At 49.8% G+C, this 23,921-nt stretch overlaps 1 protein-coding gene across 2 annotated transcripts in view; it reads right to left on the bottom strand.

Moving 5' to 3' along the window:
- Nucleotides 1-23,921, bottom strand: part of GRIK5 (glutamate ionotropic receptor kainate type subunit 5) — a 109,036-nt gene that overhangs the window by 12,072 nt on the left and 73,043 nt on the right. Inside the window, exons 8-16 of one of the 2 annotated variants that reach the window (XM_081200206.1) lie at nt 23,671-23,832; nt 21,902-22,054; nt 20,220-20,324; nt 18,423-18,530; nt 16,202-16,405; nt 14,420-14,533; nt 11,996-12,105; nt 10,198-10,371; nt 7,172-7,337 (exon numbers count right to left, since the gene is read on the bottom strand). In XM_081200206.1, coding sequence (XP_081056332.1) covers nt 7,172-7,337; nt 10,198-10,371; nt 11,996-12,105; nt 14,420-14,533; nt 16,202-16,405; nt 18,423-18,530; nt 20,220-20,324; nt 21,902-22,054; nt 23,671-23,832 — 1,296 coding nt within the window. The remainder of the gene's footprint in view (nt 1-7,171; nt 7,338-10,197; nt 10,372-11,995; nt 12,106-14,419; nt 14,534-16,201; nt 16,406-18,422; nt 18,531-20,219; nt 20,325-21,901; nt 22,055-23,670; nt 23,833-23,921) is intronic. The other variant, XM_081200207.1, reaches the window with a different exon arrangement.

Below are 23,921 nucleotides of genomic sequence, written 5' to 3' on the forward strand. Positions count from 1 at the left end.
TGTGGAGACAGGTTGCCAGAGCAACCAAGAGAAGGATAGAATTAGACCCCCCCCCCAAAAAATGACAATAGACTGGTCACTGCCGCCTTGGCTACTGTTGCCATGGGAACCTCCAGCCTTGACCTTCTCTCTCTCCCCCTTCCAATACCCCAATACTATGATTAGTAGTGAGGGGGGCACTTGGACTGATATGTCAGATCTTGTGCCCCCACTGGCCCTGAGGGACATCAGCTTTGAATATATTTTCAGAGGGAACAGTTCTTCAGCCCAGCGCAATATCAGAGAAAAAGCTAGCCAGGGCTAGGACACTCCCCAAGTCCCAAGAGACAGAAGCCTCGGCTTGATGTGGGGCGTTTATATGTATGAGAACATTTGGGATAGTTAAAGAGACAGCTGAAGGTCGTCTCAGCTATCCACCCAGTAATTAAAGTGGTTTTGTGGAGATCTCTTCCACCCCACCACTCGGGAGAATTTCAAGAAGGTATTTTAAAAGGTACTCAGGAAGTCGGGAGAATGAAAAGAAATGAAGGCCACTCTTCACATAATGTTTTTCAGATGCGAGAGAGAACAGGGCCCTATATTGGTTCAGAAAGGGGTATTTTGAAAGGGAACAGCTTGTGTTGTGTTGCAAGGGGAAGCTGCACTAGTAGACAAAACAAAAAAAAAACATTTTACACAAATTTATCATTATTATTACTACTACTACTACTACTATTAATTACCCGCCCTTCACCAGAAGGTTTCAGGCTTGCAACAATTTGAAATTCAGAATTAAAAACAGTTTGCAGCCGCAGGAATAGGGGAGTCCTGAAAGGACCTGTTCTCCTTTGCCCCTTGTTATATTTGCAAAATATATGTATTTTGTGCTGTGAACAAAAGCTTCTGCCCTGGAAGCCCAACCCACAGAGCTTGTGCAGAGGTTGGAGCACTTTCCAGAACTGCACTCCTTTTGAGTACTGGTTCAGATTTACAGTGCAATCTTAATACATGTCTTTGTTTAACTGCTGAGTGAAATGGGAACTACACGCAAGGAATTGTCCATGGGAATTCTTTTTTTTCCTTTTCCTTTTGGACTGATTCCTATTAAGCCTGGAGAATGTCGTGTTAGGCCTGGATTCCACCATAAGCCGAAGGGAAAGCCAGCAGGATTCTATTATCCTGCTTCTAAGGATGCACAGATTGTCTCTCTGATTCACAGAAAAGGAGCATGTAATCCAACCAGGGCCAAGCAGGTCATCCCAAAAAGTTCACAGAGAGGTCATAGTGGGGATTGCCACCCTTGAAAACAGGCATTTAGGAGTTTTCCCGTCTCTGAATAAAGAGGTTCTGGGCTTTAACTATCAAGGCGAACAAGAGCAAAACTTGGGACAGAGTAGCTAAGCAGACACGATCAAAAGACAGCTACGCTATTTCCCCCAATTCAGATCAAAGACCCGTATCTGCCAACTTCAGGGCTGGGTGCCAATGCCTTTTGCAGCTAAAACAGCACCACCCACCCGTGAGAGGAAGGCAGCAGCAAGCTCAGGAAAACCCCCGCGGTTTACAGAAGCTGTGAGGGTTTGATTAGCTGCTTGTGCGTGAAAACGTGCTCCCTCAGAGTTTGTGCGCCCCCACAAACCTCCGTGTGTGACGGAGCTCCTCAGACATGTCTGCTCTAGTCACTAGTAGAGTCCGACAGTGGCTGTCTGCGGAAGCGTTTCCAACAAAGAAGTTCCTTAACGGAAACGCGTCTCCTGGACTCACGGCGTGACAGTTTCCTGCGAGGTATGGGTCTCCCTATGGGAGACTCCGATACCTCCCCACTGTTTTCGCTGGAAGCCTCCCTGAGCCCTCCCTCCTGCTCGCATTCCCTCAGAGACCCACTCCTCCCCCTGCTGGTCCCTGCTTCAGCAGTTGAGTCTCTTTCATCCTGCCTGAGTCCCTCCACCACCTGATGCTCTGATGGCAGTTCCCTGACATCCACCTCCCCTCCAGGGCCCCCCTCACCCCCTCCCAATTCCTCCCCCCTGGGAGGTGAAGGGCTAAAACCCCGAAACGAATCTTCCTCATCTTCTGACGTCTCGAACAATTCTCTCCATCGATCGTCGTCCTGGCCAGCTGAATCCTCCTCCTCTTCAGAATCTGGGAACCCCTCCAACTCCTCTTCCTCGTCGGTGGTGGCAAAGTATTCCCTTCGGAACCTCGCTACAGGCTGAGGTTTACGTGGGAACCTCTGATGAAAAGTCTCTATTAAAACCTCGTCATTGACATCCTCTGCCCTAACCCAGGTGTTTTCCGACTCCGGTTCCCCTTCCCACATTACCAAATACTCTACTTGATCTCCCTTCCACCTGGAATCGAGGATCTCCGCTACATGGTAGCTGTGTTCCTTCTCCTCCATTGCTGGTCCCCTAGTGACCCTCCCCTCACTGTCTCCTCTATACGGTGACAGCAACGACCTGTGAAAAACTGGGTGCAGCTTCATGTGGTTCGGTAACCGGAGCCTGAAAGCCACTGGATTGACCTGCTGTATGACTTCAAACGGACCCAGCCTTTTGGGTCTTAATTTCTTACAACCTCCTTTGAATGGCAACCCTTGGGTTGACAGCCACACCTGGTCCCCCACCCTGATGCTTTCACCTTCCCTTCTGTTTTTGTCTGCTTGCCTCTTATATTCCTCCTTAGCCCTGTTTAAGTTGAGTTGGAGCTGGCGATGGATCGCTTCCATTTCTTCCACGAACTGTTCTGCAGCTGGAACGCTCCAGTTCTCCCCCTCCCCCCCTGGGAAGGCTCTGGGATGGCACCCGTGATTAGCCAAAAAGGGGCTCATCCCCGTGGACACGTTCTCTGCATTGTTGTAGGCAAATTCTGCCAACGCCAGCTTCTCCACCCAATCATTCTCTCTGTCATTAACATAACACCTCAAATATTGTTGGAGAACCCCATTTGCTCTTTCCGCCTGCCCGTTGGTTTCAGGATGACGGGCCGTCGAGAAATTAACCTCTACATGCAGTAAGCTCATGAGCTTCCTCCAGAACCTGGAAGTAAATTGTTTCCCTCGGTCTGAAACCACCCTCAAGGGGGCGCCATGCAACCTAAACACATTATCTACAAACAATTTGGCGGTTTCTTCTGCTGTAACCGCATGTGAGCAGGCTATGAAGTGGGCCATTTTAGTTAACAGGTCTACTACAACCATGATGGCTGTTTTCCCTCTAGACCTTGGCAGATCAGTCATGAAATCTATTGCCACTGCTTCCCACGGTCTCTCAGGTGTGGGCAGTGGTTCTAATAAACCAGCCGGCGCCTGCCTCTCCCCCTTGGCTCTTTGGCATTGTTCACACCCTCTCACATACTCCCGCACATCTTCCCTGACCTTGGGCCACCAAAATTCCCTGGTAACCAGCCACATGGTTTTGTGTTGCCCAAAGTGCCCTGCTGTGGGGCTATCGTGCAGCTGCTTGAGTACTTTCTCCCTCAATTCCCCTTCAGGTATATATAACGCTCCCTTATAATACAATGCCCCATTTCTCTCCTCAAAACCACCGGGTTTGTCTTCCTCCCCTCTGAGATCCCTGAGTTTCCCCTGGGCGTATGCATCCTGCACCGTACCCTCTACCAATTCCCTTTGCCCCACCAAAGTCGCCCCACACACCCAGCGGTCCTCTGGAATGATATGGGTTTCTTCGGGTGCTCCCTCCCCCTCCAAATATTCAGGCTTGCGTGAGAGAGCGTCCGCCCTAACATTCTCTGGGCCTGGCACATAACAAATCTCAAAGTTAAATTTGGAGAACTCTTGGGCCCATCTCAACTGCCTTTGGTTGAGCACTCGCGCCGTTCTCCAGTACTCTAGATTTTTATGGTCCGTGCACACTTGCACTTTATGTTGTGCACCAACTAGCAGATGCCTCCATCTCCGGAACGCCTCATGAATAGCAAGCAGTTCTCGGTCGTACACCGTGTAGTTCCTCTCGGATTTGTTCAGCTTCCGCGAGAAGAAGGCACACGGACGCCACTCCGACTCCTCCTTCCCCGGCTGCAGAAGAAGCACCGCCCCTATGGCTCTGTCAGATGCGTCTGTTTCAACCCTTAGCTTCTTTCGTAAATCCACATGCAGAAGTTGTTCTTCAGAGGCGAAGGCCCTTTTCAGTTCCTCAAACGCTCGCCCCGCCTCCGCCGTCCATACAAACTTCTTCTTACTGCTGAGACAGTCAGTGATGGGCGCCGTCAGATGGGCGAAGTTGCGGATGAACTTACGATAAAAGTTTCCAAACCCTAGGAACCTCTGCACATCCTTCTTGGTTTTGGGTGTTTTCCATTCCAGCACTGCCTGTACCTTGCCGGGATCCATGGCCAATCCCTTGTCTGACAGGCGGTACCCCAGGAATTCCACCTCCTTGGTATGGAACCGACACTTCTCCAGTTTGACCCACAGCCTGTTGGCTTGCAGTCTGCTCAACACTTCTCTGACGTCTCTCACATGTTGCTCCTCATTCTCAGAATACACCAACACATCATCTAGAAAGGCAACGCAATTCTTGTAGAGCAAAGGGCCCAGCACGTGGTTCATAAAAAATTGAAAACACGCGGAGCCTGCTTGTAATCCAAATGGCATAACGAGGTATTCAAACGCCCCCAAAGGGGTAAACATGGTGGTTTTCCATTCATCCCCTTTCCTTATGCGTATCAGGTTGTACGCCCCCCTTAGATCCAGCTTTGTGAAAATCTTTCCCTTCCTCACCATGGTCAAAATATCATCAATTCTGGGCATAGGGAACGCCACCGGTTCAGTCACTGCATTCAGCCGCCTAAAATCACATACAAGTCTCGGCTTGTCCGCATTTTTTTTGTCCACAAAGAACACTGGGCTCCCCCCTGCTGCTTTGGACTCTCTGATGAAGCCTCTCTTCAGGTTCTTGTCAATGAACCCTCGCAACTCCTGCATTTCCCTGTCTGACATGGCATACAACTTGCCCACGGGAAGCTGTGCTCCAGGGAGTAAATTGATCTGACAATCAAAGGGTCTATGAGGTGGTAGTTGGTCAGCTTCCTTCTCGCTGAACACGTCGCTGAGATCTGCATACTGTGGTGGTACCTTCACCTTTCCCATTACTTCAGTCCCTGCTAGGGTGGCTTGGGCCCCTACTGAACCCTTCTCCCCTTTGCAGTGTTCTAGGCAATGTGCTGAACCAAAGGACACCACTCTTTGATGCCAGCCAACCAGCGGATCATGTAGAGCTAGCCAGCTCATTCCCAAAATAATGGGAGCGCCTCCCAGGGTGGCCACATTAAACGCTATCAGTTCTGTGTGCCTTGCCACCCTCATTATCATTGGGACAGTCTGCAAGCGGACTCCTCCTCCCAACAACTCCCTGCCATCAATCGTGGTCACCTGCAGGGGGTTGCTTAAAGGGATGGTCTGTATCTGGTGTTCAGCAACAAACTCCTTGCTCATAAAATTGCAGGAGCTGCCTGAGTCCAATAGCGCCTTTATTTTTAGGGGGTGCCCATTCTGCAGCTCTAGCGACACTTCAATCACTAGAGCAGGTCGAGGAGCTTCTGGCACGGGCACTTTCACTGCTCTTTGGCCTGGCTGCAGTGCCCCAATTGTGGCAACCAGGCGTTGGCTTTTACCTGCTCCGCTCCCCCTTCTTCTCCCCCCTCAACAGCTCCCACCATCCCTTGCCATTCCTTCCTCTGGGGGCAGACTCTGGCAAAGTGGCCTGGCTGTTGGCAGAGATAGCATTTCCGGGGGCCCTTTCCCTCCTTCTTAGCTCCCTCGCTGGTTTTTGAAAATGCGCGCGCGCGCGCTGTTCCGATTTCCATCGGCTCTGCCGGCGGGAAAGCTGGCTCAGGAATGTCTGGAATGCGGAACTCCTTCCAACGTTCCCCTCTCCCTTCCCGCCTCTCCAAGGCTCTTGCCTCCTGCCGCGCTCCTATGGTCAGCGCAGATTTGGTCAGCTGATCCATAGACTCCGCCCTGGGGCTCCGTGCCAGCTCGTCTTTCACCCCCGAAGAAAGACCTTCTTCAAATAGCATTTGAACGGGTGCCGCCGATAAATCCCAACTCAGTCTGTGAATCAGCATGGTAAACTCAGTCCAATATTCACGGACAGATCGACTCCCCTGCTTACAAGCCATTAGCTGTCTGCGCACCACCCCTTCCTCAATATCGCTGGAAAACATGATATCCATTGCACGAAAGAACTTCATTGTGTCCTTTAGTATGTCATTGTGCGTTGCCATTAGGGGTCGCACCCAGTCTCTAGCCCCTTTCTCAAGATGCCCAATTACAAAAGCAACTCGCGATTCCTCATCAGGGAACTCATCGAACTGCACATTAAGGGCATATTGCATCTCTGTCCTAAAAGCATGGTAGTCCTTGGGGTCCCCCCCAAATTTCTGCACCAATCCTGGTACCTTTCTGGGGAATTGAGTGGCTCTCCCCTTCTTGTCTGCATCCTGAGCCCTTCTCTCCTCCAGCCTCGCCGTCTGCAGGGCCAGTTGAACCTCCAACGCTCGGTATCTATCTTCCAAGCTTGGACCAGCTCCAGCCCCTGCTCCTCCGGTTCCGGTTGGTTCGCTCATGATGCCTTCTCTTGCACAGGCAGCGTACAAAGACTGTCGGACTGCTGTGAGGGTTTGATTAGCTGCTTGTGCGTGAAAACGTGCTCCCTCAGAGTTTGTGCGCCCCCACAAACCTCCGTGTGTGACGGAGCTCCTCAGACATGTCTGCTCTAGTCACTAGTAGAGTCCGACAGTGGCTGTCTGCGGAAGCGTTTCCAACAAAGAAGTTCCTTAACGGAAACGCGTCTCCTGGACTCACGGCGTGACAGTTTCCTGCGAGGTATGGGTCTCCCTATGGGAGACTCCGATACCTCCCCACTGTTTTCGCTGGAAGCCTCCCTGAGCCCTCCCTCCTGCTCGCATTCCCTCAGAGACCCACTCCTCCCCCTGCTGGTCCCTGCTTCAGCAGTTGAGTCTCTTTCATCCTGCCTGAGTCCCTCCACCACCTGATGCTCTGATGGCAGTTCCCTGACAGAAGCGCATAAACATTGTTAGAAGGGGGGGAACTTAAAAACAGCCCGAAGATGACTGAGCATGCTCGGTGACCGTGGACGGATGAATGACAGCTGCGGGAGGGAACTGGGTGTCAGCCCAGCCATAGAGTTGATGAGCGCATCTCTCTCACTTGGAAGAAGGTCATTGTGGAGCCCGCGTGGATGGTGCCATATTCAATGTTGGTCTGGTCAGCCAAGTCGTCCGCCGACTCAATGGGCACCTCCATCCTCTGCACGGTGAGGAAGGCAGCAAGGTTGGCCGTGTAAGAGGAGATGATGATCAAGGTGAATGCCCACCTGCAGCAACAAGAACAAAATTCACACACAATTTTCAGTACCCAAAAAAAAGCCATTTAAGGAGGGTAATGTATGCATTTCTATGCATTTAATTTATAGCTCATTTCCCCCCCCCCCCAAAAAAAACCAGCTTCTATTTTATCCTCACAACAGCCCTGTGGAGTAGGTTGGGCTAAGAGAAAGCCACTTCCGAGCTGGAGAGGAGGTCGGGTTGCGGGCTCACAGCCCCCGCGAGACTGAGGGAATCCTCGGCCGCATCATCTCCCTTGCCAGCCAATCGGCTGACCCGGGAGGCGTGGCCTGCGCTATTTAGGGCCGGCGCGGCAGAGGATTTTCCTCTTTCGTCGCTCCAGCTGCTCCAGTTTCCCAACCCTCCCACCCTTTAGGTTCGGCTCTCTGACATTGCTATGGACGTCGGTTGGTCGCCGTCAAGGGGCCTGGTAGGAATTTTTTCCACTTGGCAAATTGGCTCTAGCCATTTGGATTTTCACCTACCTTGTAGCAAATCATCACAACTTCTTCGGCATTGGGCATTCTTAGGCATTGGTAAGGGTATTGTTATGTAGATGGGGGGGGGGAGTGCCATCACCTTCCCCCATATTGAAGGGTAGTCCAGTAAAGGATTGGGGGGGGGCATAGCCCTGTCCAAAGCCTATGGAGGTGTGGGCCTAAGGCACGCCCCCGAGCGGTGACCCCGGGGGAGCTCCTAGTTGATGTGCATCAGTAGGACTCCCCCTACTGGCGGTTAACCCTTCCTGGACTTCAAGCAATCAGGCTGAAGCCGGATAGTCGGTAGGACCAATGCCTAAGCCAATCCAGTGGTGCCTCACAAGACGAAAAGAATCCGTTCTGTGATTCTCTTCGTCTAGCGGTTTTTTCATCTTGCGAAGCGAGCCCATTGACGGATTAGCGCTATTAGCGGCTTTTAGCGACTTATCGGCTGATCGGATCAGCTGATAAGCGGCTTAGCGGCTTAGGAAAGGGGGGGAGGGGAAAAAACCACAGGAACTCGCAAGACATTGTCGTCTTGCGAAGCAAGCCCATAGGAAATTCGTTTTGCGAAGCACCTCCAAAACGGAAAACTCTTTCGTCTAGCGAGTTTTCCGTCTTGCGAGGCATTCGTCTTGCGGGGCACCACTGTACCGCTCAATTCCTGTAACCAGAAAAGTTGTGGCCTATTTTCGCCCAGTAACCTAAAATGCTGGTGTCATGTGTCTTTATTTCCTATGGGGGAGACGGGAACTCGCCACGCAAAGTGAGAGGCCCAATGTCACCCAGTGAGCTTGGTGGCTGAGTGGATTAGAACCTTGCCCTCCCAGGTCATAGTGCTGCCATCGAACCACTACGCCACACTGGCTCTCAGGGAAGGGCATTCTGGGCATGCATAAAAGTGCCTCTCCACTTCTCCTGCAGAAGCAGAGGAAAACTTCCTAGCTAATGAGATCCCTTCGGGTTTCAAGATCTAATGCCGCGACGCTTCCAGGCTGCAGCTATTTTGGGATGGCATCTAATCACAGGCAAACTCAGGTTGCATATTTATGCAGCAGATTGGGAGGGCTTCCCTGAAAGATTGGACTTCTTTGGAATAAGGAAAGCGATAGGGTGTTGCTTTGGTGTAACATCGCCTAGCCTCCTTACCAGCAAATCAGAATTCACATTGCCACAATTTCTCAGTCGGAAGCTCACAGGTCCTAAATCCTTCTGAGGAGAGGGTGGTGGCAACCCTTTGAGATAGCAGTTAACTTTACAAATATCCAGGTTGAGAACAAAGGAGCAAGCAAACTCCCAAATGGGTAAAGCTACCCTTTAAAGGGAAAAAAAAGCCACTTCTTGCCTGCCAGACAGTTTTTTTTAAAAAAAACCTTGATCGTCTTTCTCCTTCTATGGCTGCATGCCAACTGCTAAAATATTTCTCCCCAGCCCTCAGCAAAGCAGATGGAAGTATCCCTAGTAGCTAGCAGATACCAGCCATTAAAATTCATCTACACTCACCTAAGCATTGATGCTTATTTAAGTCCTCAACAATACCCACTGAAGATATGCTGTTAGCCTTTAGCCTAGAGAGAAGGTTGTGTCCTCATTTGACACAAACCAACATTATCCTTCTTAATTTAACATGTCCTAGTCACATACACTTAGGTGAAGAGGTCTGTTCCATTACGTTGCTCAGATTAAGACTTACTAGTAAATTCTATTTTGTTATATTTGTAGAATAGGCTAAGCAACATTTGGGTAAGGTGCTGAAAAGGGTTGAGTGGGCCCAAACATTGATTTAGATTACAAATCCACGCTGCCAATTGGCTAAAGAATTTCTAGAATTCTAGAACCTGCTTTTTAAACCATTAATCAATGGATCAATTAACATTAGATATCACCCAAACTCTGATGTAAGACACTGAACAAAGTATGACAGCCTACAATTTGGTAAACACAAACGGCAGTTTCCCTTTCAGAAGAAATTGCCCTCTTTTTTTTTATTCTCTGTTGCAGTAACATGCAAAAACCAAATCAGCCTTCACAGATAAAGAGATGTGCCCTTCAAATGTTGTCGTCACCAAAAATACCCCCCCCCCGATTAATCAACTAAAACTTTAGTAGATTAATCAATACTTAACCACTATCCCATTTTTAAAAATCCAAATTCCTAGGAGCCACCACCAAATGTTTAAGAGGCACCTGGAAAAAAAATATTTAATATATTTCAGTTGTTTAAATGGAAGCAGAATGCTACTAGGCAGCTGAGGGATGAGGTGGTGTCTGGAATTTTCCAGATTTGAATATATCCCCATAGCTGGTCATCCCAACTCCACAGAGGCCCCTTTCTCCAAACCTGTCAGGCACATGCCCCACAGATGCTCACCAGACCCCACTGACACAGCGGGTAGAGAGGGCCCGAGGCATGATCTCTGACCCCTGTTGCATGAAGCCGCCAACTGGGAACCAGAGGCTGTTGCCAAGCGTGTACTGGTTTTCCAGTATGTTGTGCCGCTCGCGCAGGCAAGGATGGGGGTTGTACCATTCATATGGGCTCAGCCTGTGAAAAGAAAAGAAAATAAGAGAGAAAAGAAAAGAAAGAGAGGAGAGGAGAGGAGCTGCCTTACTTCTATGTAAACATATTTAGGCTCAGGGTCTTAGGGGGCAGTCTCCAAACCTTCACTAAACTACCAATTTAATTACAGGAAGGCATGAAAGATGAACCAGTTTCAAAGTGACATTTCAGATCTCGCCCTAAATGGCTGCAGCCACGAACATCCATCACAGGATTTGAGCAGTGACATTTCCCACAATCTGCTGCAGCAAAGAACACAAGAGCTGCCTTAAAGATGGCACACGACTTTTAGTCCGTTTAGCCCAGTGCAACCTGCTCTGGCTTGCAGCAGGCCTCTGGGCTAGAGATCTTTGACATCGTCAGCTACCTGATCCCTTTTTTGACCTGAAGTTGCTGCCAGGGACTGAACCTGGAGTCTACTGCATGCAGATTAGGCATTCTTCCACTGAACTATGGTCCTTTCCCCAAGTGTAACATGTGGAAGAAACCTAGGCTGGGATGGCTAACAGGCAGCCTCTGAATCAGATGCAGCACTCAAAGCAATTTCATCCGGTCCCTGGAAGCCCTCCCCAATTTTATCTGGAATATGGTGGAAGGAATGTTGTAAGAAACTGAAATATTACATACTTCAAGGTGACTCCTCTGCCTTGCCCCTTCTGTGCAATGTGTATGTGTGAATGTACATATCTGCACATACCATTATGTCTGAGTACCTACTGACAGGCGGTCGTGACTTTATGCAGAGCTCAGTTTTTCTGACTAAATCTACCTCCCCCGAGAAAGAATACAGACGCCTGACCACCTCTGCTTCAGGGTGCATTGCAACACACAATGCAGCAAGGACGTTTGGTTAGGTGCTTAAAAGATCTGGGGCACAAGCCCATAAGCAAAAATGGGCAGACGCTAATTTATATGTGTGGATGCAGTTTCAGAATTTTAATGCAACAGAATGCAAGCCGACTAATTTCCCAACCCAAACCCCACTTCCAAAAAATACTCAGTTAATTTGTACCACATCCCAGATCACCCAAAACTTCTTTCCCTCAGTTACCCCCGTTAATCTCCTGCTCCAACCCAATTCACTTTCCCTTCAGTTACACAATTCACCACCCCCAAACAGACTCTTTAGAAAGTAATTTCAAGTTGTTCTCTCAAATTAATATCCCAGTAACACGGAGAACACACAGAAGCACAGACTTCTGCTGGATTCATTACCCACCTAGAAACACTAGGGGCACTTAGAATTTTTTTTGTGGGGGAGGCCACAGCAGCGGAGCTGGGAGAGGGGGCACACTGGGCGCCACTCACCCAGGGGGTGGCACTTACCACAGGGCCTGCAACGTGCCCAAGCCATACACCTCTCCTTTTAGGGTGACGTGGGGCTCACGTCTGCCAGGTGCCCACCCCCCCTCAGTCCCCCTGCAGCTGAGGGGGAGGCAAAGGGTGGATTCCATGCAGGCTCCACCCAGAGTGACCTGCCCAGCTTGCCCCGCCCCCATGGATGGCTCAGCCCGGGCGCCCAAGCAGCCAGCTACACCACTGGGAGGCCATGCCCATAGGCCCATCCCTAGTAATGCCTCAGTATGGCTCCAGGGTAGGGGGCACTAACCTGGCAGCTAGGAAGAGGACGCAGCTGACAGCGAGGTAAGCCAGGAGCATGAAAAGCCAAACAGCCGGGGAGAAAGGATCCAGGAAGGAGAAATACCCTGGTTTGCGTCCCTGTAAAAAAAAGAAGTAGCAGGATCACTGAATCACCATTATTATTATTATTATTATTATTATTATTATTATTATTATTATTTAATTATTATTACAAATAAAATTATTATTAATATTAATAATTTATTTTATTTGTACCCCGCGCATCTGACTGGATTGCCCCAGCCCATGGGCAATTCTAGCCCAATCACCTTCTAAATCTGGCCTGCGGACGGTCCAGGAATCAGCATGTTTTTACATGAGTAAAATGTGTCTTTTTATTTAAAATGCATCTCTGGGTTATTTGTGGGGCCTGCCTGGTGTTTTTACATAAGTAGAATGTGTGCTTTTATTTAAAAGGCATCTCTGGGAATTTGTTCATTTTCCCCCTTCAAAATATAGTCTGGCCCCCCACAAGGTCTGAGGGACAAACTGAAAAAGTTTGCTGAGCCCTGCGGGCCTAGCCACTCTGAGTGGCTTCCAACAAATATTCCCTATATCACTCTTCAGCCCAGCCTAAACCTTGCCTATCCCCAGTGGCGGCTGGTGTGCATTGCGACTGATAGGGCAGAACACAGGGAGACCAACAGCAGGTGGCGCCAGAGCCAATGACAGAGCCATTTCTAGTTTTGTCCCCATCTTCCTCCCTGCTGCTGCTGCTGCTGTGTTCTACAGGGGCAATGCTGAGACTAAGGGGAAGGAAGCTGACAACCAGCACCATCTCTGACTGGTTGCAAGAAAAGAGGCAGGTAGGTCAGGGCTGGCTGGCTGGCTGGAGGCAGACGAAGGTTGCTGTGTCAATGTGCCCCAATGGACCAGCCTAAACATTGCCTATCCCTAAGGTAGGAAGACTGGGCTGTTTCACGTGGGCCAGCAAACTGCCGTGGTGCATTCCAATTAAAAGCTGCCTCCACGGAAGCAGAGCCAGCATTGCTTCTTGCAGTGCTCCTGAAAGCAGACTTAACGGGTCAACTCTGCTAACTGCAGAGATAACGGAGCTACGCAATTAGCTTTAATGCCGTTCTCTTCGCTCTAATGCGCCTTGAAGGAAACCGGCTTGTTGTTGTCATTATATCGGGGATTCTGGAGGCTGTTTCAGAGGTTGTTGTCTCAGGGCTGGTACCTTGGTTTCTGCTGATTCATGACAAACCCGGGGCAATTGCAGCTACGCTCCCTTGCTCCATTTAAAGGTCTTTCGCAAATAACAGGGTATTTGTTAGGATAATGTTCCTCTAATGAGCTCAAGGCAGAGGACGTGGCTTCGTTCCTCACTCCCCATTTTATTCTGACAACGGCCTTGTGAGGCCGAGAGATACTGACCAACCTGAAATCACTCAATGAATTTCGAGGCTGAAACGGGGGATTGGAACAAGGGTATCGTTGGTGCAATTCCAGCACTGTTGCTTATATTAGCCCCGCTGCACACTTTGCGATCCATCAAGCTGAATGCAGCCAAGGAGACCTTGTTTTGACAACCTTGCAATGTGATAAAAGTTGCTGTTTTTGCTGCCTTCCCAAACTGAAGACAGGAGAGAAGAGTCGTGGGATGGTGTGAACCCACAGCACAACTTTTCACCGTTATCAGAATGGAGGAGAAGATGGAGCGTTCCTTTAACCAGAGTTTCCCATGATAAAGAACTGCTTTAAGAAGGCTGAAGCACCCGCAGGGGTCACAACTCCCACATATTATTGTGAGGCTGTCTAAAGTCTCAGAATAGGTACAGTGGTACCTTGGTTCTCAAGCTTAATCCGTGTGGGAAGTCCATTCCAAAACCAAAGCGTTCTAAAACCAAGGCGTGCTTTCCCAGATAAAGTAATGCAAAACAGATAAATCTGTTCCAGACTTTTAAGCACAACCCCTAAAACAGCAATTTAACATGAATTTTACTCTCTAACGAGACCACTGATCCATAAAATGAAAGCAATAAACTATGTACTGCAGTCACACCATCAATCAATCAGTAGCTGAACTGAGTTCCGTAAAGTCACAAAAACAAAAACAAAAAGAGCTGCAGAAACAAAAACACAATATAAATAGCAAAAACAGACAGACCTAGCGTAACACTCTAACAGAAGCGTAACACTCAAAACAGAGCACATCCGACTTCCGAAAAATCTTTGCAAACCGGAACGCTTACTTCCAGGTTTGCAGTGTTTGGGTTCCAAGTTGTTTGAGTACCAAGGCGTTTGACAACCAAGGTACCACTGCACTGGGTTGTATGTGAAATGAGACTCAACAGCCACGCTGTTCTGCCCTTAGGTTTACCGGCCCATTTACCAACCTCTCAGCCGTGGCCCCCCTCTTCCCAGTCCCACAAGACAAAAGCGCACATACCATGTGAACCCGGTACAAGATGCTGATCCCCAGGGTCATAAAAGGCTTGGAGAAGTCGATGACCTTCTCCCGCTCAGCCGTGATGGTGAATGCAGCCACGGCCAGGTCAGCTTTCTGCGGAGCAAAGCACAGTGACCCCTGCCTGTCACTCGGGGAATCGCACGGCCCAACCCACCACCATGCGCCCTCTTCTGGGTGGGAGCAGGAGCGAAGGAGCGGTGCCTTCTCTTCCTCTTCCCCCTCCACCCGCCAGCCATTCTAACTGCTCAGAGCAAGGGAAAGATCACTTTGGCAACGACATTTTGCAAGCAGGAAAGGAGGTGACAGGGAAGAGGGTGTCAGAGATCCAGAAAAGCCAAGCTGGTGGTCAGGGAGGATGGGCAGAGAGAGGCACTGAATTTCACAGGCTGATTTGTGGCAGCAAGCTTCCAGCAACTTTATAGAGTTGCTTGCTCATGCAGCAGAAAATCAGGGTGATTTTGCACATTTATTGCATACCGAGGTTTCCAACCACGTGGTTAGAAAAAAAATTCCCACGCTGAATGCACATTTAATGTATAAATATGTCCCCCAGTAATTGGTTTCTCCAACATGGCGTTTTTGGACTACAGTCCCCATCATCCCTGACCACTGGTCCTGCTAGTTAGGGATGATGGGAATCGTGGTCCAAAAACAGCTACAGAGCCAAGTTTGGAGAAACACTGCCCTCGTATATGGGGGGCCAATGTGATGCTCTCTAAATGTTGCCAGACTACAACTCCCATCAGCCCAGACCTTCGACCATGCCGGCTGAAGCTGATGGGCCCTGGAGTCTAGCAACAACTGGGAGGACCCACATTAGCTATCCCTGCCCTTGTGGACTGGTGGTAGCAAACACTCAACTAGCAGCCAAAGGTCTCAGAATCACCCTCTGGTTGGAGACTCCAGAACCACAACTGATAGCAGTTCTTTCCATAGTGCATTATTGTCCATTTTAATCGCACTATCTTTTGTAGCCCCGGAAAAAGAATGAAGTACCCGTTGCTCATTCATTATCTCCACAAATAAGACTGTGCCTGTGCCTGGGGGCTTGTCCACACTTCTGCTTGTCATGTGCTTTGAAAGCACTGAGAGGTTCCTGCCACCCCCGTCTCACTCCTTTCCCAGGGATAAACCCGCTCTTTAGCTGTAAATCGGAACAAACGGCAATCCCCAGAAAACCCGGTTGCAGTTTGCTCCAATTCAGCGCTAAAGAGTGGTTTTCCCTGAAGGAAAGCTGTGGGAAAGCCCTTGGTCAACTCATGCAGCAAAGTGGGGTGACAGAGTGGTTTTACAACTTCAGACTTAAGTTGCAGGGATGTCATTCCTAAGCACTCTTCCGTGTAAACAAACAGAACAAAGCCTCCCTGCAAGAAAAAAGCTAGGAAAATATTTTAGCCGAGCCCAGTTCCTGTGATGCTAGCTTTCTACTTGCAGGGAGCAAGTACAAGAATGCAGGTGCATTAAAAAATCTGATCCCCTGTCACCTATCACATTTTGCTCTGTGTCTAGACAGGGCCTTCATCTGAGGGCAAAGAACCAAAAAGACAGTGATAGGGCAGTCATGGTGCCCTGCAGAAGAAGCATGCTGTACATGCTCACATGCGCTTGTCCTCTTTCACCAGCCCATACTTTTGTGCTTTTGGTTCTGACAGAAGATTCCCTGTCAGATGATATACTACCGAAAGATAAGGGGGTTGTGGGTCTTCAGGAAAAGGTCTGGGAGAAGGAGACCCCACTGGGTTCCACCCCAAGGAGACGTACCCTATTAATGAGCTCTCCCACCATGCCAGTCCAAGATCCATTTGGCTCGGGAGCTCCATAGAGCCCGTCTTCCACCAGCTTAATCTGGAAGCGAAATTTAAGGATGTCGGCAAGTTCGTGGAGCATGTCTACGCAGAAGCCCTCGTACTGCTCTGTGCCGGACAGCTCCTGGAAGTTTGCACGGCGCATCACGTAGGGGTTTTCCTGTAAGAGGGGACAGGGAGACAGTGAGTAACAGCCCCTTGTGTTAGGGAATAAGTTCTAGAAGAAAGTTTGCAAGGAAGTTTCACCAAGGCCTCGTTCCGTTTCATACCCTCCGACATTCCTCAGATGAAAATAAGGACATTTCTCACTCCTCGCAACTGACTCAACTGATGGCAGGCTGTGTCACCCAGGAGGGGGTGGAGGGCTGGGTGAGGGCAGACCGAGGTTGTGGGCAATGCCCCTTTTCGCCCTCCACTGTGGGCCACCAGCACATCTTGTGGCAGTGAATTCCTCAGGTTAATCATGTGGCGTATTCCGAAACTTTTGTCAGTCTACATCTACAGCTAAGTCAGAATAGCCCTCTACAGAGGAGAGAAATTTTGGCTTATTTCTTTTCAGGAGGAGGAGGGGGGGAAACTACCCAGGTTGGTGAATCAGTCGCCTTTCCCTGCCTTCTTCAAATGAAACAAAACAAAGCCCCACTCTCACATTCTCCACAAAGCACTTTATTCTCCTCCCACAAGGCACTGGGGCTGCACTACGTGTTGACCGCAGCCATAGCTCTGTCTCAGCGCCTTCTGTGAGGAGGAGAATGGCAGCCAGACACCCTGAGGAGCTCTACACAGCAAGGAAGCGCTTGTTAAAAAACGAAAAGAAAGACAGACAGAAGATAATAAAAGGGAGGCATTCACCTCCCCCACCCCACAAAAAAACCTCTACTCAGCACCAAACTGCACTAGTTCAGATCACACCAATCCTGAACCACTCAGCTTACGCTGAATTATTATGAGTTCTAGTGTAATAATGTTTTGATCATGTCTTCTCCTTTAGACCAAGGGCAGCCAATGCTGCTGGACTCCATCAGCCCTGACCACAGGCCATAGTGGCTGGGGCTGATGGGAGTTGTAGTCCAATGGCATCTGGAAGGTGCCCCATGGGCTCCTCTTGCCGGAGACCAGGTGTACAGGAGAACAGGTCCTTTAGACCTTTAATCCCAACCTTGCAAGAATTGGGACCAATCAAGCCAAAATGGTGCTCAACGGAGCTGGCCAATGCACAGTGCCTTCCCAGTCTTGCTGGACTACAACTCCCACCAGTTCCTGCTAGCATGCGGAATAGTCATGGATGATGGGAGCTGGAGTCCAGCAGAGGACCACACTGGCAGTGCACCATGAGCCGTGTACGGTAGCCCACAAGGGACTCCATACTCCTCCTGTTTTGCTTCCGGCTTGAGACTGCTGCACCGAAGGGGTGTATTATGTGTAAAAGGTAAAGGTAAAGGGACCCCTGACCATTAGGTCCAGTCATGGCCGACTCTGGGGTTGCGGCGCTCATCTCACTTTATTGGCCGAGGGAGCCGGCGTACAGCTTCCGGGTCATGTGGCCAGCATGACTAAGCCGCTTCTGGCGAACCAGAGCAGCGCACGGAAACGCCGTTTACCTTCCCGCCGGAGTGGTACCTATTTATCTACTTGCACTTTGACGTGCTTTTGAACTGCTAGGTTGGCAGGAGCAGGGACTGAGCAGCGGGAGCTCACCCCGCCGCGGGGATTCGAACCGCTGACCTTCTGATCGGCAAGTCCTAGGCTCTGTGGTTTAACCCACAGCGCCACCCGTGTCCCGTATTATGTGTGTGACTACAATATATGGCATGCAGGGTTGCTGGGATCAAAGCTGGAGCAGACCGACAGATCATTAGGCTCCCTGTCATCAGGCTGCTCTATGCTTTCTGATCAGTGAGCTGTGCCAGGGCAGCTATGATAGCCGTGCCAAAGTGGAAGAATCTCAGCAGGGGTTGCGCTCCTCCCCCTTGCGTGACAAAGCGAGTTTGCGAAAATTCACTCCCTGACACAAGTTGAGGAGCTCAGCACTCTGGATCTGGTCGCTTGCGGCCCACATACAAACTCACCGTCTGTCAAGCGCAGAAGACTCTCAACCTGAATTTGATATTAAAGGCCAAGGGAACCCACACTCCCCTCCCTTAACAAAGCCCAGCAAAGGCGGGCAGCGAGCTTACTAATATGGTGGTGACTGTCAGATTCTTGTTGGCAAGGCTCTCTGAGATGTTGATGTCCAGCGTTGTGGCGTTCATGGCAAGAGTCCTGTTGGAATACCACACCCCGATCTGCAAATAAGGAAAAGCGTGTTAGAGGGTCTCACTAGAAGAGGCAAGGGGAACCTTTTACAACTCAAGGCTGCATTCCCTTCTGTGCTGGGCCCGGGGGTAAACCCAAGTAACGTGGTCCGGGTCTGGTCCCAAATCCAAGGATTCCGCGAGGAGTCAGTCCAACATGGCCAAGGCAAGTCACAAGGCAGGAAACCTGGCTAGGTCAGGCACAGGGTCTCAGGCAGGCTCCAGCAGCAATGTTGGTCCCGCAACCTGGGGCGGGGTCCAACAGCCTTTTATCTCTGTCGGGGTAACGGCCGGTCCTGATACCCCAGTGACTCACCTCCCTGTCTCGCCCAAAGGCGAGCACTCCTCCTGCAAGTACTCAGGTCTCTCCTTCGCTCAGACCTGAGTCTCTGCAGCTCGGGAGATGTCGGTGGGTTACTAGACCCAGAGGCTGCCTCAGCCTCTCCTGACCCAACTGGTACTGGGGCAGCTGTAAGTGATTGCCCAGCAGAGGGTAACGAGGTAATCCCCGCATCTGGAGCCAGGGCAGGCTCAGGCCCCTGACTCGGCCCAGCTGGTGCTTGTTGCAGGGGAACCTGCGCAGACTGGGGCTCTTCAGAATCAGGCCCCAGACTCGGTTCAGATGCCGCCTGAGGCAGAGGATCCGGTGCGGACTGAGACTCCTCCGGTTCCGAGTCTGAGCCCAAGTCCCAGGCCATCACACCTTCAGGGAAACTTCCCAGAGATGCCAGGGTGGGCGAGGCTAGAAGGACAGGTGGGTGGAGCAATGAATGCACAGCCATACTTCCCTTGTCCTCAGTTCAGGTGCATAAGAAGCATTACCGGGGTTTCATCACACATTCCAGCCAGGCAAAAATCAACCAAGGAGGCTGTGGCCTGAGGAAAGGGGTGTCACCTGAGGAGTCAGACCAAGTGACCTGGAAGGCTGCATTTGGCCCCCAACCCATCCCTGAGCTGGACTGTTTTATCAGCAGTGTTTGAAATTAGCTAGGTGCCAGGCGCGTTTTGTGACTGGCACAAGTTTGATCGCAACCGTGTGGAGATCTCTGGGTGCTGGCTGGCGACTGGGAGAAGCAAAACGTCACTTTGAGAAGGATCTGAAATATCTCCCTTGAAGCTTGAATTAGTTTTATTCCAGATTGTTCTATTTGATGTTTTAATGTGTTGTGAACCGCTTTGAGGTTTGTTCTTTAAAGCATAGAGCAGTATAGAAACGGTGTCAGGGACTGGCTGGACACTGAGGAGCGGATACTGAGGAGTCGTCAGGGGGAGAAGCAGGGTTGGAGACAGACTTGGTAGAAGGGAAGCAGTGATCTGGAGGCGTCTGTGACAGCCAGGAGACAGAGTCAGAGGCATGAGAAGCTGCAGGACTGGAGAGTGAAGAACAGTTGCAGGAGGAGGAAGAGAAGAGGCCTTAGAATTCTGCACGTAGAAACTTGAGAAAAAACTGGGCTCCTATCTGGAAACCTGGCCCGATTCATTTCGCTTTCTTGCAAGATGAGCACACAGCGGACTTCAACCTGTAGCCCCTCAAGGCTACAGGAAATGACCAAACAGGAGTAGATGATTTGCAGTTGAGGAACTACAAATGCATATTCTGAACTGCATGATTCGGGTTGCCTTTGCTCAGAACCTGGACTCGGAAGGGAAGGCCAGTTTTAAGGATAACCCCCCACTTACCTCCCGGTGCCCATGGCGGGCTTTTTCCAGGATGCGCAAGGTATAATTGGTTCTCTGGCCCTTGCTGTTGAACTCTACACGCCCTGTCAGCCCGTCATACTCTACCTGGCCAGGGATGGAGAGACAGAAATGGGGGTTGGGAGGGAGAAAAGACAGAGAGGGAAACAGGAAAAGAAGGGAAGACAGTGAGATATGACCAGCCTGTGGTGAAGGTCACAACCAGCTTGAGTTAGCCAGCACCGGATTTTTACACCCCCCTAGATTCATCAATATATGTGAACTGTGGGTTCCTCTCTGCGCATCATTTTAAGGCAGTGTGTGCACATACGGAGGTTATCAAAGATGCAATGTGCAGATTTACTTTTTGAAATTAAATTACTTCCCCCCGTCCCAGGTGAAACTGAGCCTGCTCCAGATTGGCTGAGGAGGTGTGATGTAGGGAAACCTGGAGAATGAAGTTGCCAGAGCTCTGGCTTTCAATCGACTGAAATGTGCCCTTCCTCCCCATCCATTGGCCGGGGCTGCAGTGACATCATGGAATGTTTGTGAACATTCCAAATTGCTTGGGGGGGGGGATTTTGTAAAACAAAGGGCCTACTTACAGAAGGAAGTGTTTAATGATAGCAGGAATAGTTACAGGGAGGCAAGGCCTCGGAGATCTGACTGCTACGCACAGGTAGCAGAAAAGGAAGGAGGGCACAGAGTGATGGGAGGAGGAGATAAAAGCATGTGGTAGGCCATTTTGAGAGACCAGGCTATTAAACCTCAGCTACCCACCAAGGAGCAGTTTGGGAAGTTGAGCAGTATCTATCATTATCTCTGCAGCTGCATTATAATACCCAAGCATGCTCATCCAAGAATATTTATAAAAGGATGAATCCGACCCACCCCACTAAAGGGCCAGAAAACTCACTACCCTCCCAATTAACCATCAAACGCCTAGGTACCGTATTTTTCGCTCTATAAGACACACATTCCCGCTCCTAAAAAGTAAGGGGAAATGTGTGTGCGTCTTATGGAGCGAATGCAGGCTGCACAGCTTTCCCTGAAGCCAGGAGAGTAAGAGGGATTGGTGCGCACCGATCCCTCTTGCTCTCCTGGCTTCAGGGATAGCCACGCAAAGCCTCTTGAGCGCAGCCGGAGCGCTCCTGCCTCTTCGCTCAAGAGGCTTTGCATTGCTTTCTTGTTTCTTGTTTTCCTCCTCTAAAAACTAGGTGCGTCTTATGGTCGGGTGCGTCTTATGGAGCGAAAACTACGGTAAATGGAAATGTTTTACCCAGGCAATTAGAAGTAAACCATGTCGGCACCAGGCGTACTTCCCTGGGGAGAACATTTCGCAAACAAGGAGCCACCACCGAGAAGGCCCACTCTCGCACTGCCCTCTTTTGCACCCCCTCAGAGGAAGCAGACAAAGAAGCATCTCCGATGGCGAGCGCAGTGTCAAAGAAAAGAAAAGAATAAAGACAAGAAAAGAGGAGAAACCCACCACAGGGCCACAATTTCTGTCGGAAAACTTGGATCCCATTCTTATTTTTGGCTCAAACCTAGGCAAACGTTTGTGTCTGGGGCAAATATAATCTGCACAAGGCCTTAATCACAGTCAGGACCCTCCTTATACTGTGTAGGTGCCTCGATATTATAGGAAACACAGCCTGGACACTGCAAGCACAGCCACATCTCACCATGCGCAGGTAGTTCATGAGGCTGGTCCCATGCTGCCAGATGTTAGATGAGGTGCAGGCCAGGGGTTTGACCCCGATCTCCTGGCTGCGGTTCAGCTCTCGCACAGCACTCACCACCACGTGCACTGCATCGAACATCAGTGCCGCCGACAGCTGAAGGGGAACAAACAGTTCAGCCAGCGTTTAATTATCAAGCAGCTCGGAGGGTGAGGGTACCTGTTGTTATTATTAAAGGTAAAGGGGCCCCTGGCCATTAGGTCCAGTCGTGGCAGACTCTGGGGTTGCGGCGCTCATCTTGCTTTATTGGCTGAGGGAGCCGGCGTACAGCTTCTGGGTCATGTGGCCAGCATGACTAAGCCGCTTCTGGCGAACCAGAGCAGCGCACCGAAACGCCGTTTACCTTCCCGCCGGAGCGGTACCTATTTATCTATTTGCACTTTGACATGCTTTCGAACTGCTAGATTGGCAGGAGCAGGGACCGAGCAACGGGAGCTCACCCCGTCACGAGGATTCGAACTGCCAACCTTCTGACCGGCAAGTCCAAGGCTCTGTGGTTTAACCCACGGCGCCACCCACGTCCCATTATTATTATTAGTTTATTATTTAAAGCATTCCCCCCCCCCCACTCTTCAGGTGAAAAAACTTCAGTAAGATAATCCACACCCTCTAAAAGACATGGCACAAAAGGAAAAGGGGCTGATGAGGAGGAGGGGGAAAGCAAACTTAGACTCCGGTTCTCAGTTATGAAGTTCTTATATGTGTTCTTCCAAGCATGCCAGGGCAATGAAATCTCCTGCAATTGTTTCTTCCCTGGCTGACAGATGGGAGCCAGGTTGCGCTTCCAGCTGTCAAAACGTTCTTTCTGGGCCTCTAGCCTATCATCTCCGTTATACTCTTACTTCTGTAACTAGGCTCAAACATCTCTGCCTCTGCAAAGCTGGAGGTGGATGAAATGAGTCATAGTTACTGAGCAAGGCTGGAATTAATGTGTTTCTCAAATGGACAGCCATGTATCTTAACATCAGAATTTAACATTCTGCATTAGGGATGGGCAAAACCCCCACCAAGAAACCTAATTAACCTAAATTGAAATTATTTTCACTTTCTTAGAAATCACTCAGAAGTTTCGTCAGAGGAGGCATCTCCAAACTCTTCTCAGAGTTCACCTGAGGGGGAAAGCCTGTGAAAATGCAAACTAAATCTTTAAATGCAAACTAAAATCTTATTTCATGGGGGAGAAATTTTACTCACTCCACATTTAAAGCTGAATCTATCAAATCTGAAACAACAGGAGAACCGAAACCCAGCCATCCTTTGAAATTAGCACTGATTTGGATTTTGAGAGGCCGCCAACAGACGGACAATTATTTTAAAAAAATGCATTGGTTAGGTAAAAGTGAGCCTTTAAAAAATGAACATATCCATGAAAATAACATGCAGAAATGCATTATATCAGGAGAAGTTGCTTGCAAGAAAATGTGCAAAGGAGTCAAAACAGCATTCACAAATGTGTATTGCAGTAGGAGAAATTTGCACCAACGTTCTGAAGAATTTTCGTGAGGCTCTAAATAAATAAATGCGTCACAAATTAGCTGCAGAAACATGGAGAACCCAATTTAAGATTGGGAAAACGAAAAGCCAGAAGAAATGAAACTGACATGTTCTTCCATCCCTAGTGGCCGGTCATTCTAGTAGAGTCACTTCACAAAATTCGGTAGGATTTCTCCTATGCACAACATTACCCTTGTACTCTGAGTTGCCAGACTTACCGCAGGCCCCGGGTAAGGGCTGAGCTCACAGTTCTCCCGCCATGACATGTTCAGGCTGCGGACAAACTCCATGTAGAAAGGATGGCTGGTGTTAAACATGGAGAAGCCCAGGATGTTGGAGTGCTCATCCACAATCTCATCCAGGTGCAAGATTGGGAAATCCTGTAAGGAACAAGTCGGGAGGTGAAGAGAAGAAGAAGGAGGGGAGATGGTGAGCAGCAGTTTCACAAATCACCGTATTTTTCCATGTA

The sequence above is a fragment of the Podarcis bocagei genome (genome assembly GCF_964188305.1).
Source record: "Podarcis bocagei genome assembly, chromosome: 7".
In the NCBI taxonomy this organism is placed as follows: domain Eukaryota; kingdom Metazoa; phylum Chordata; class Lepidosauria; order Squamata; family Lacertidae; genus Podarcis; species Podarcis bocagei.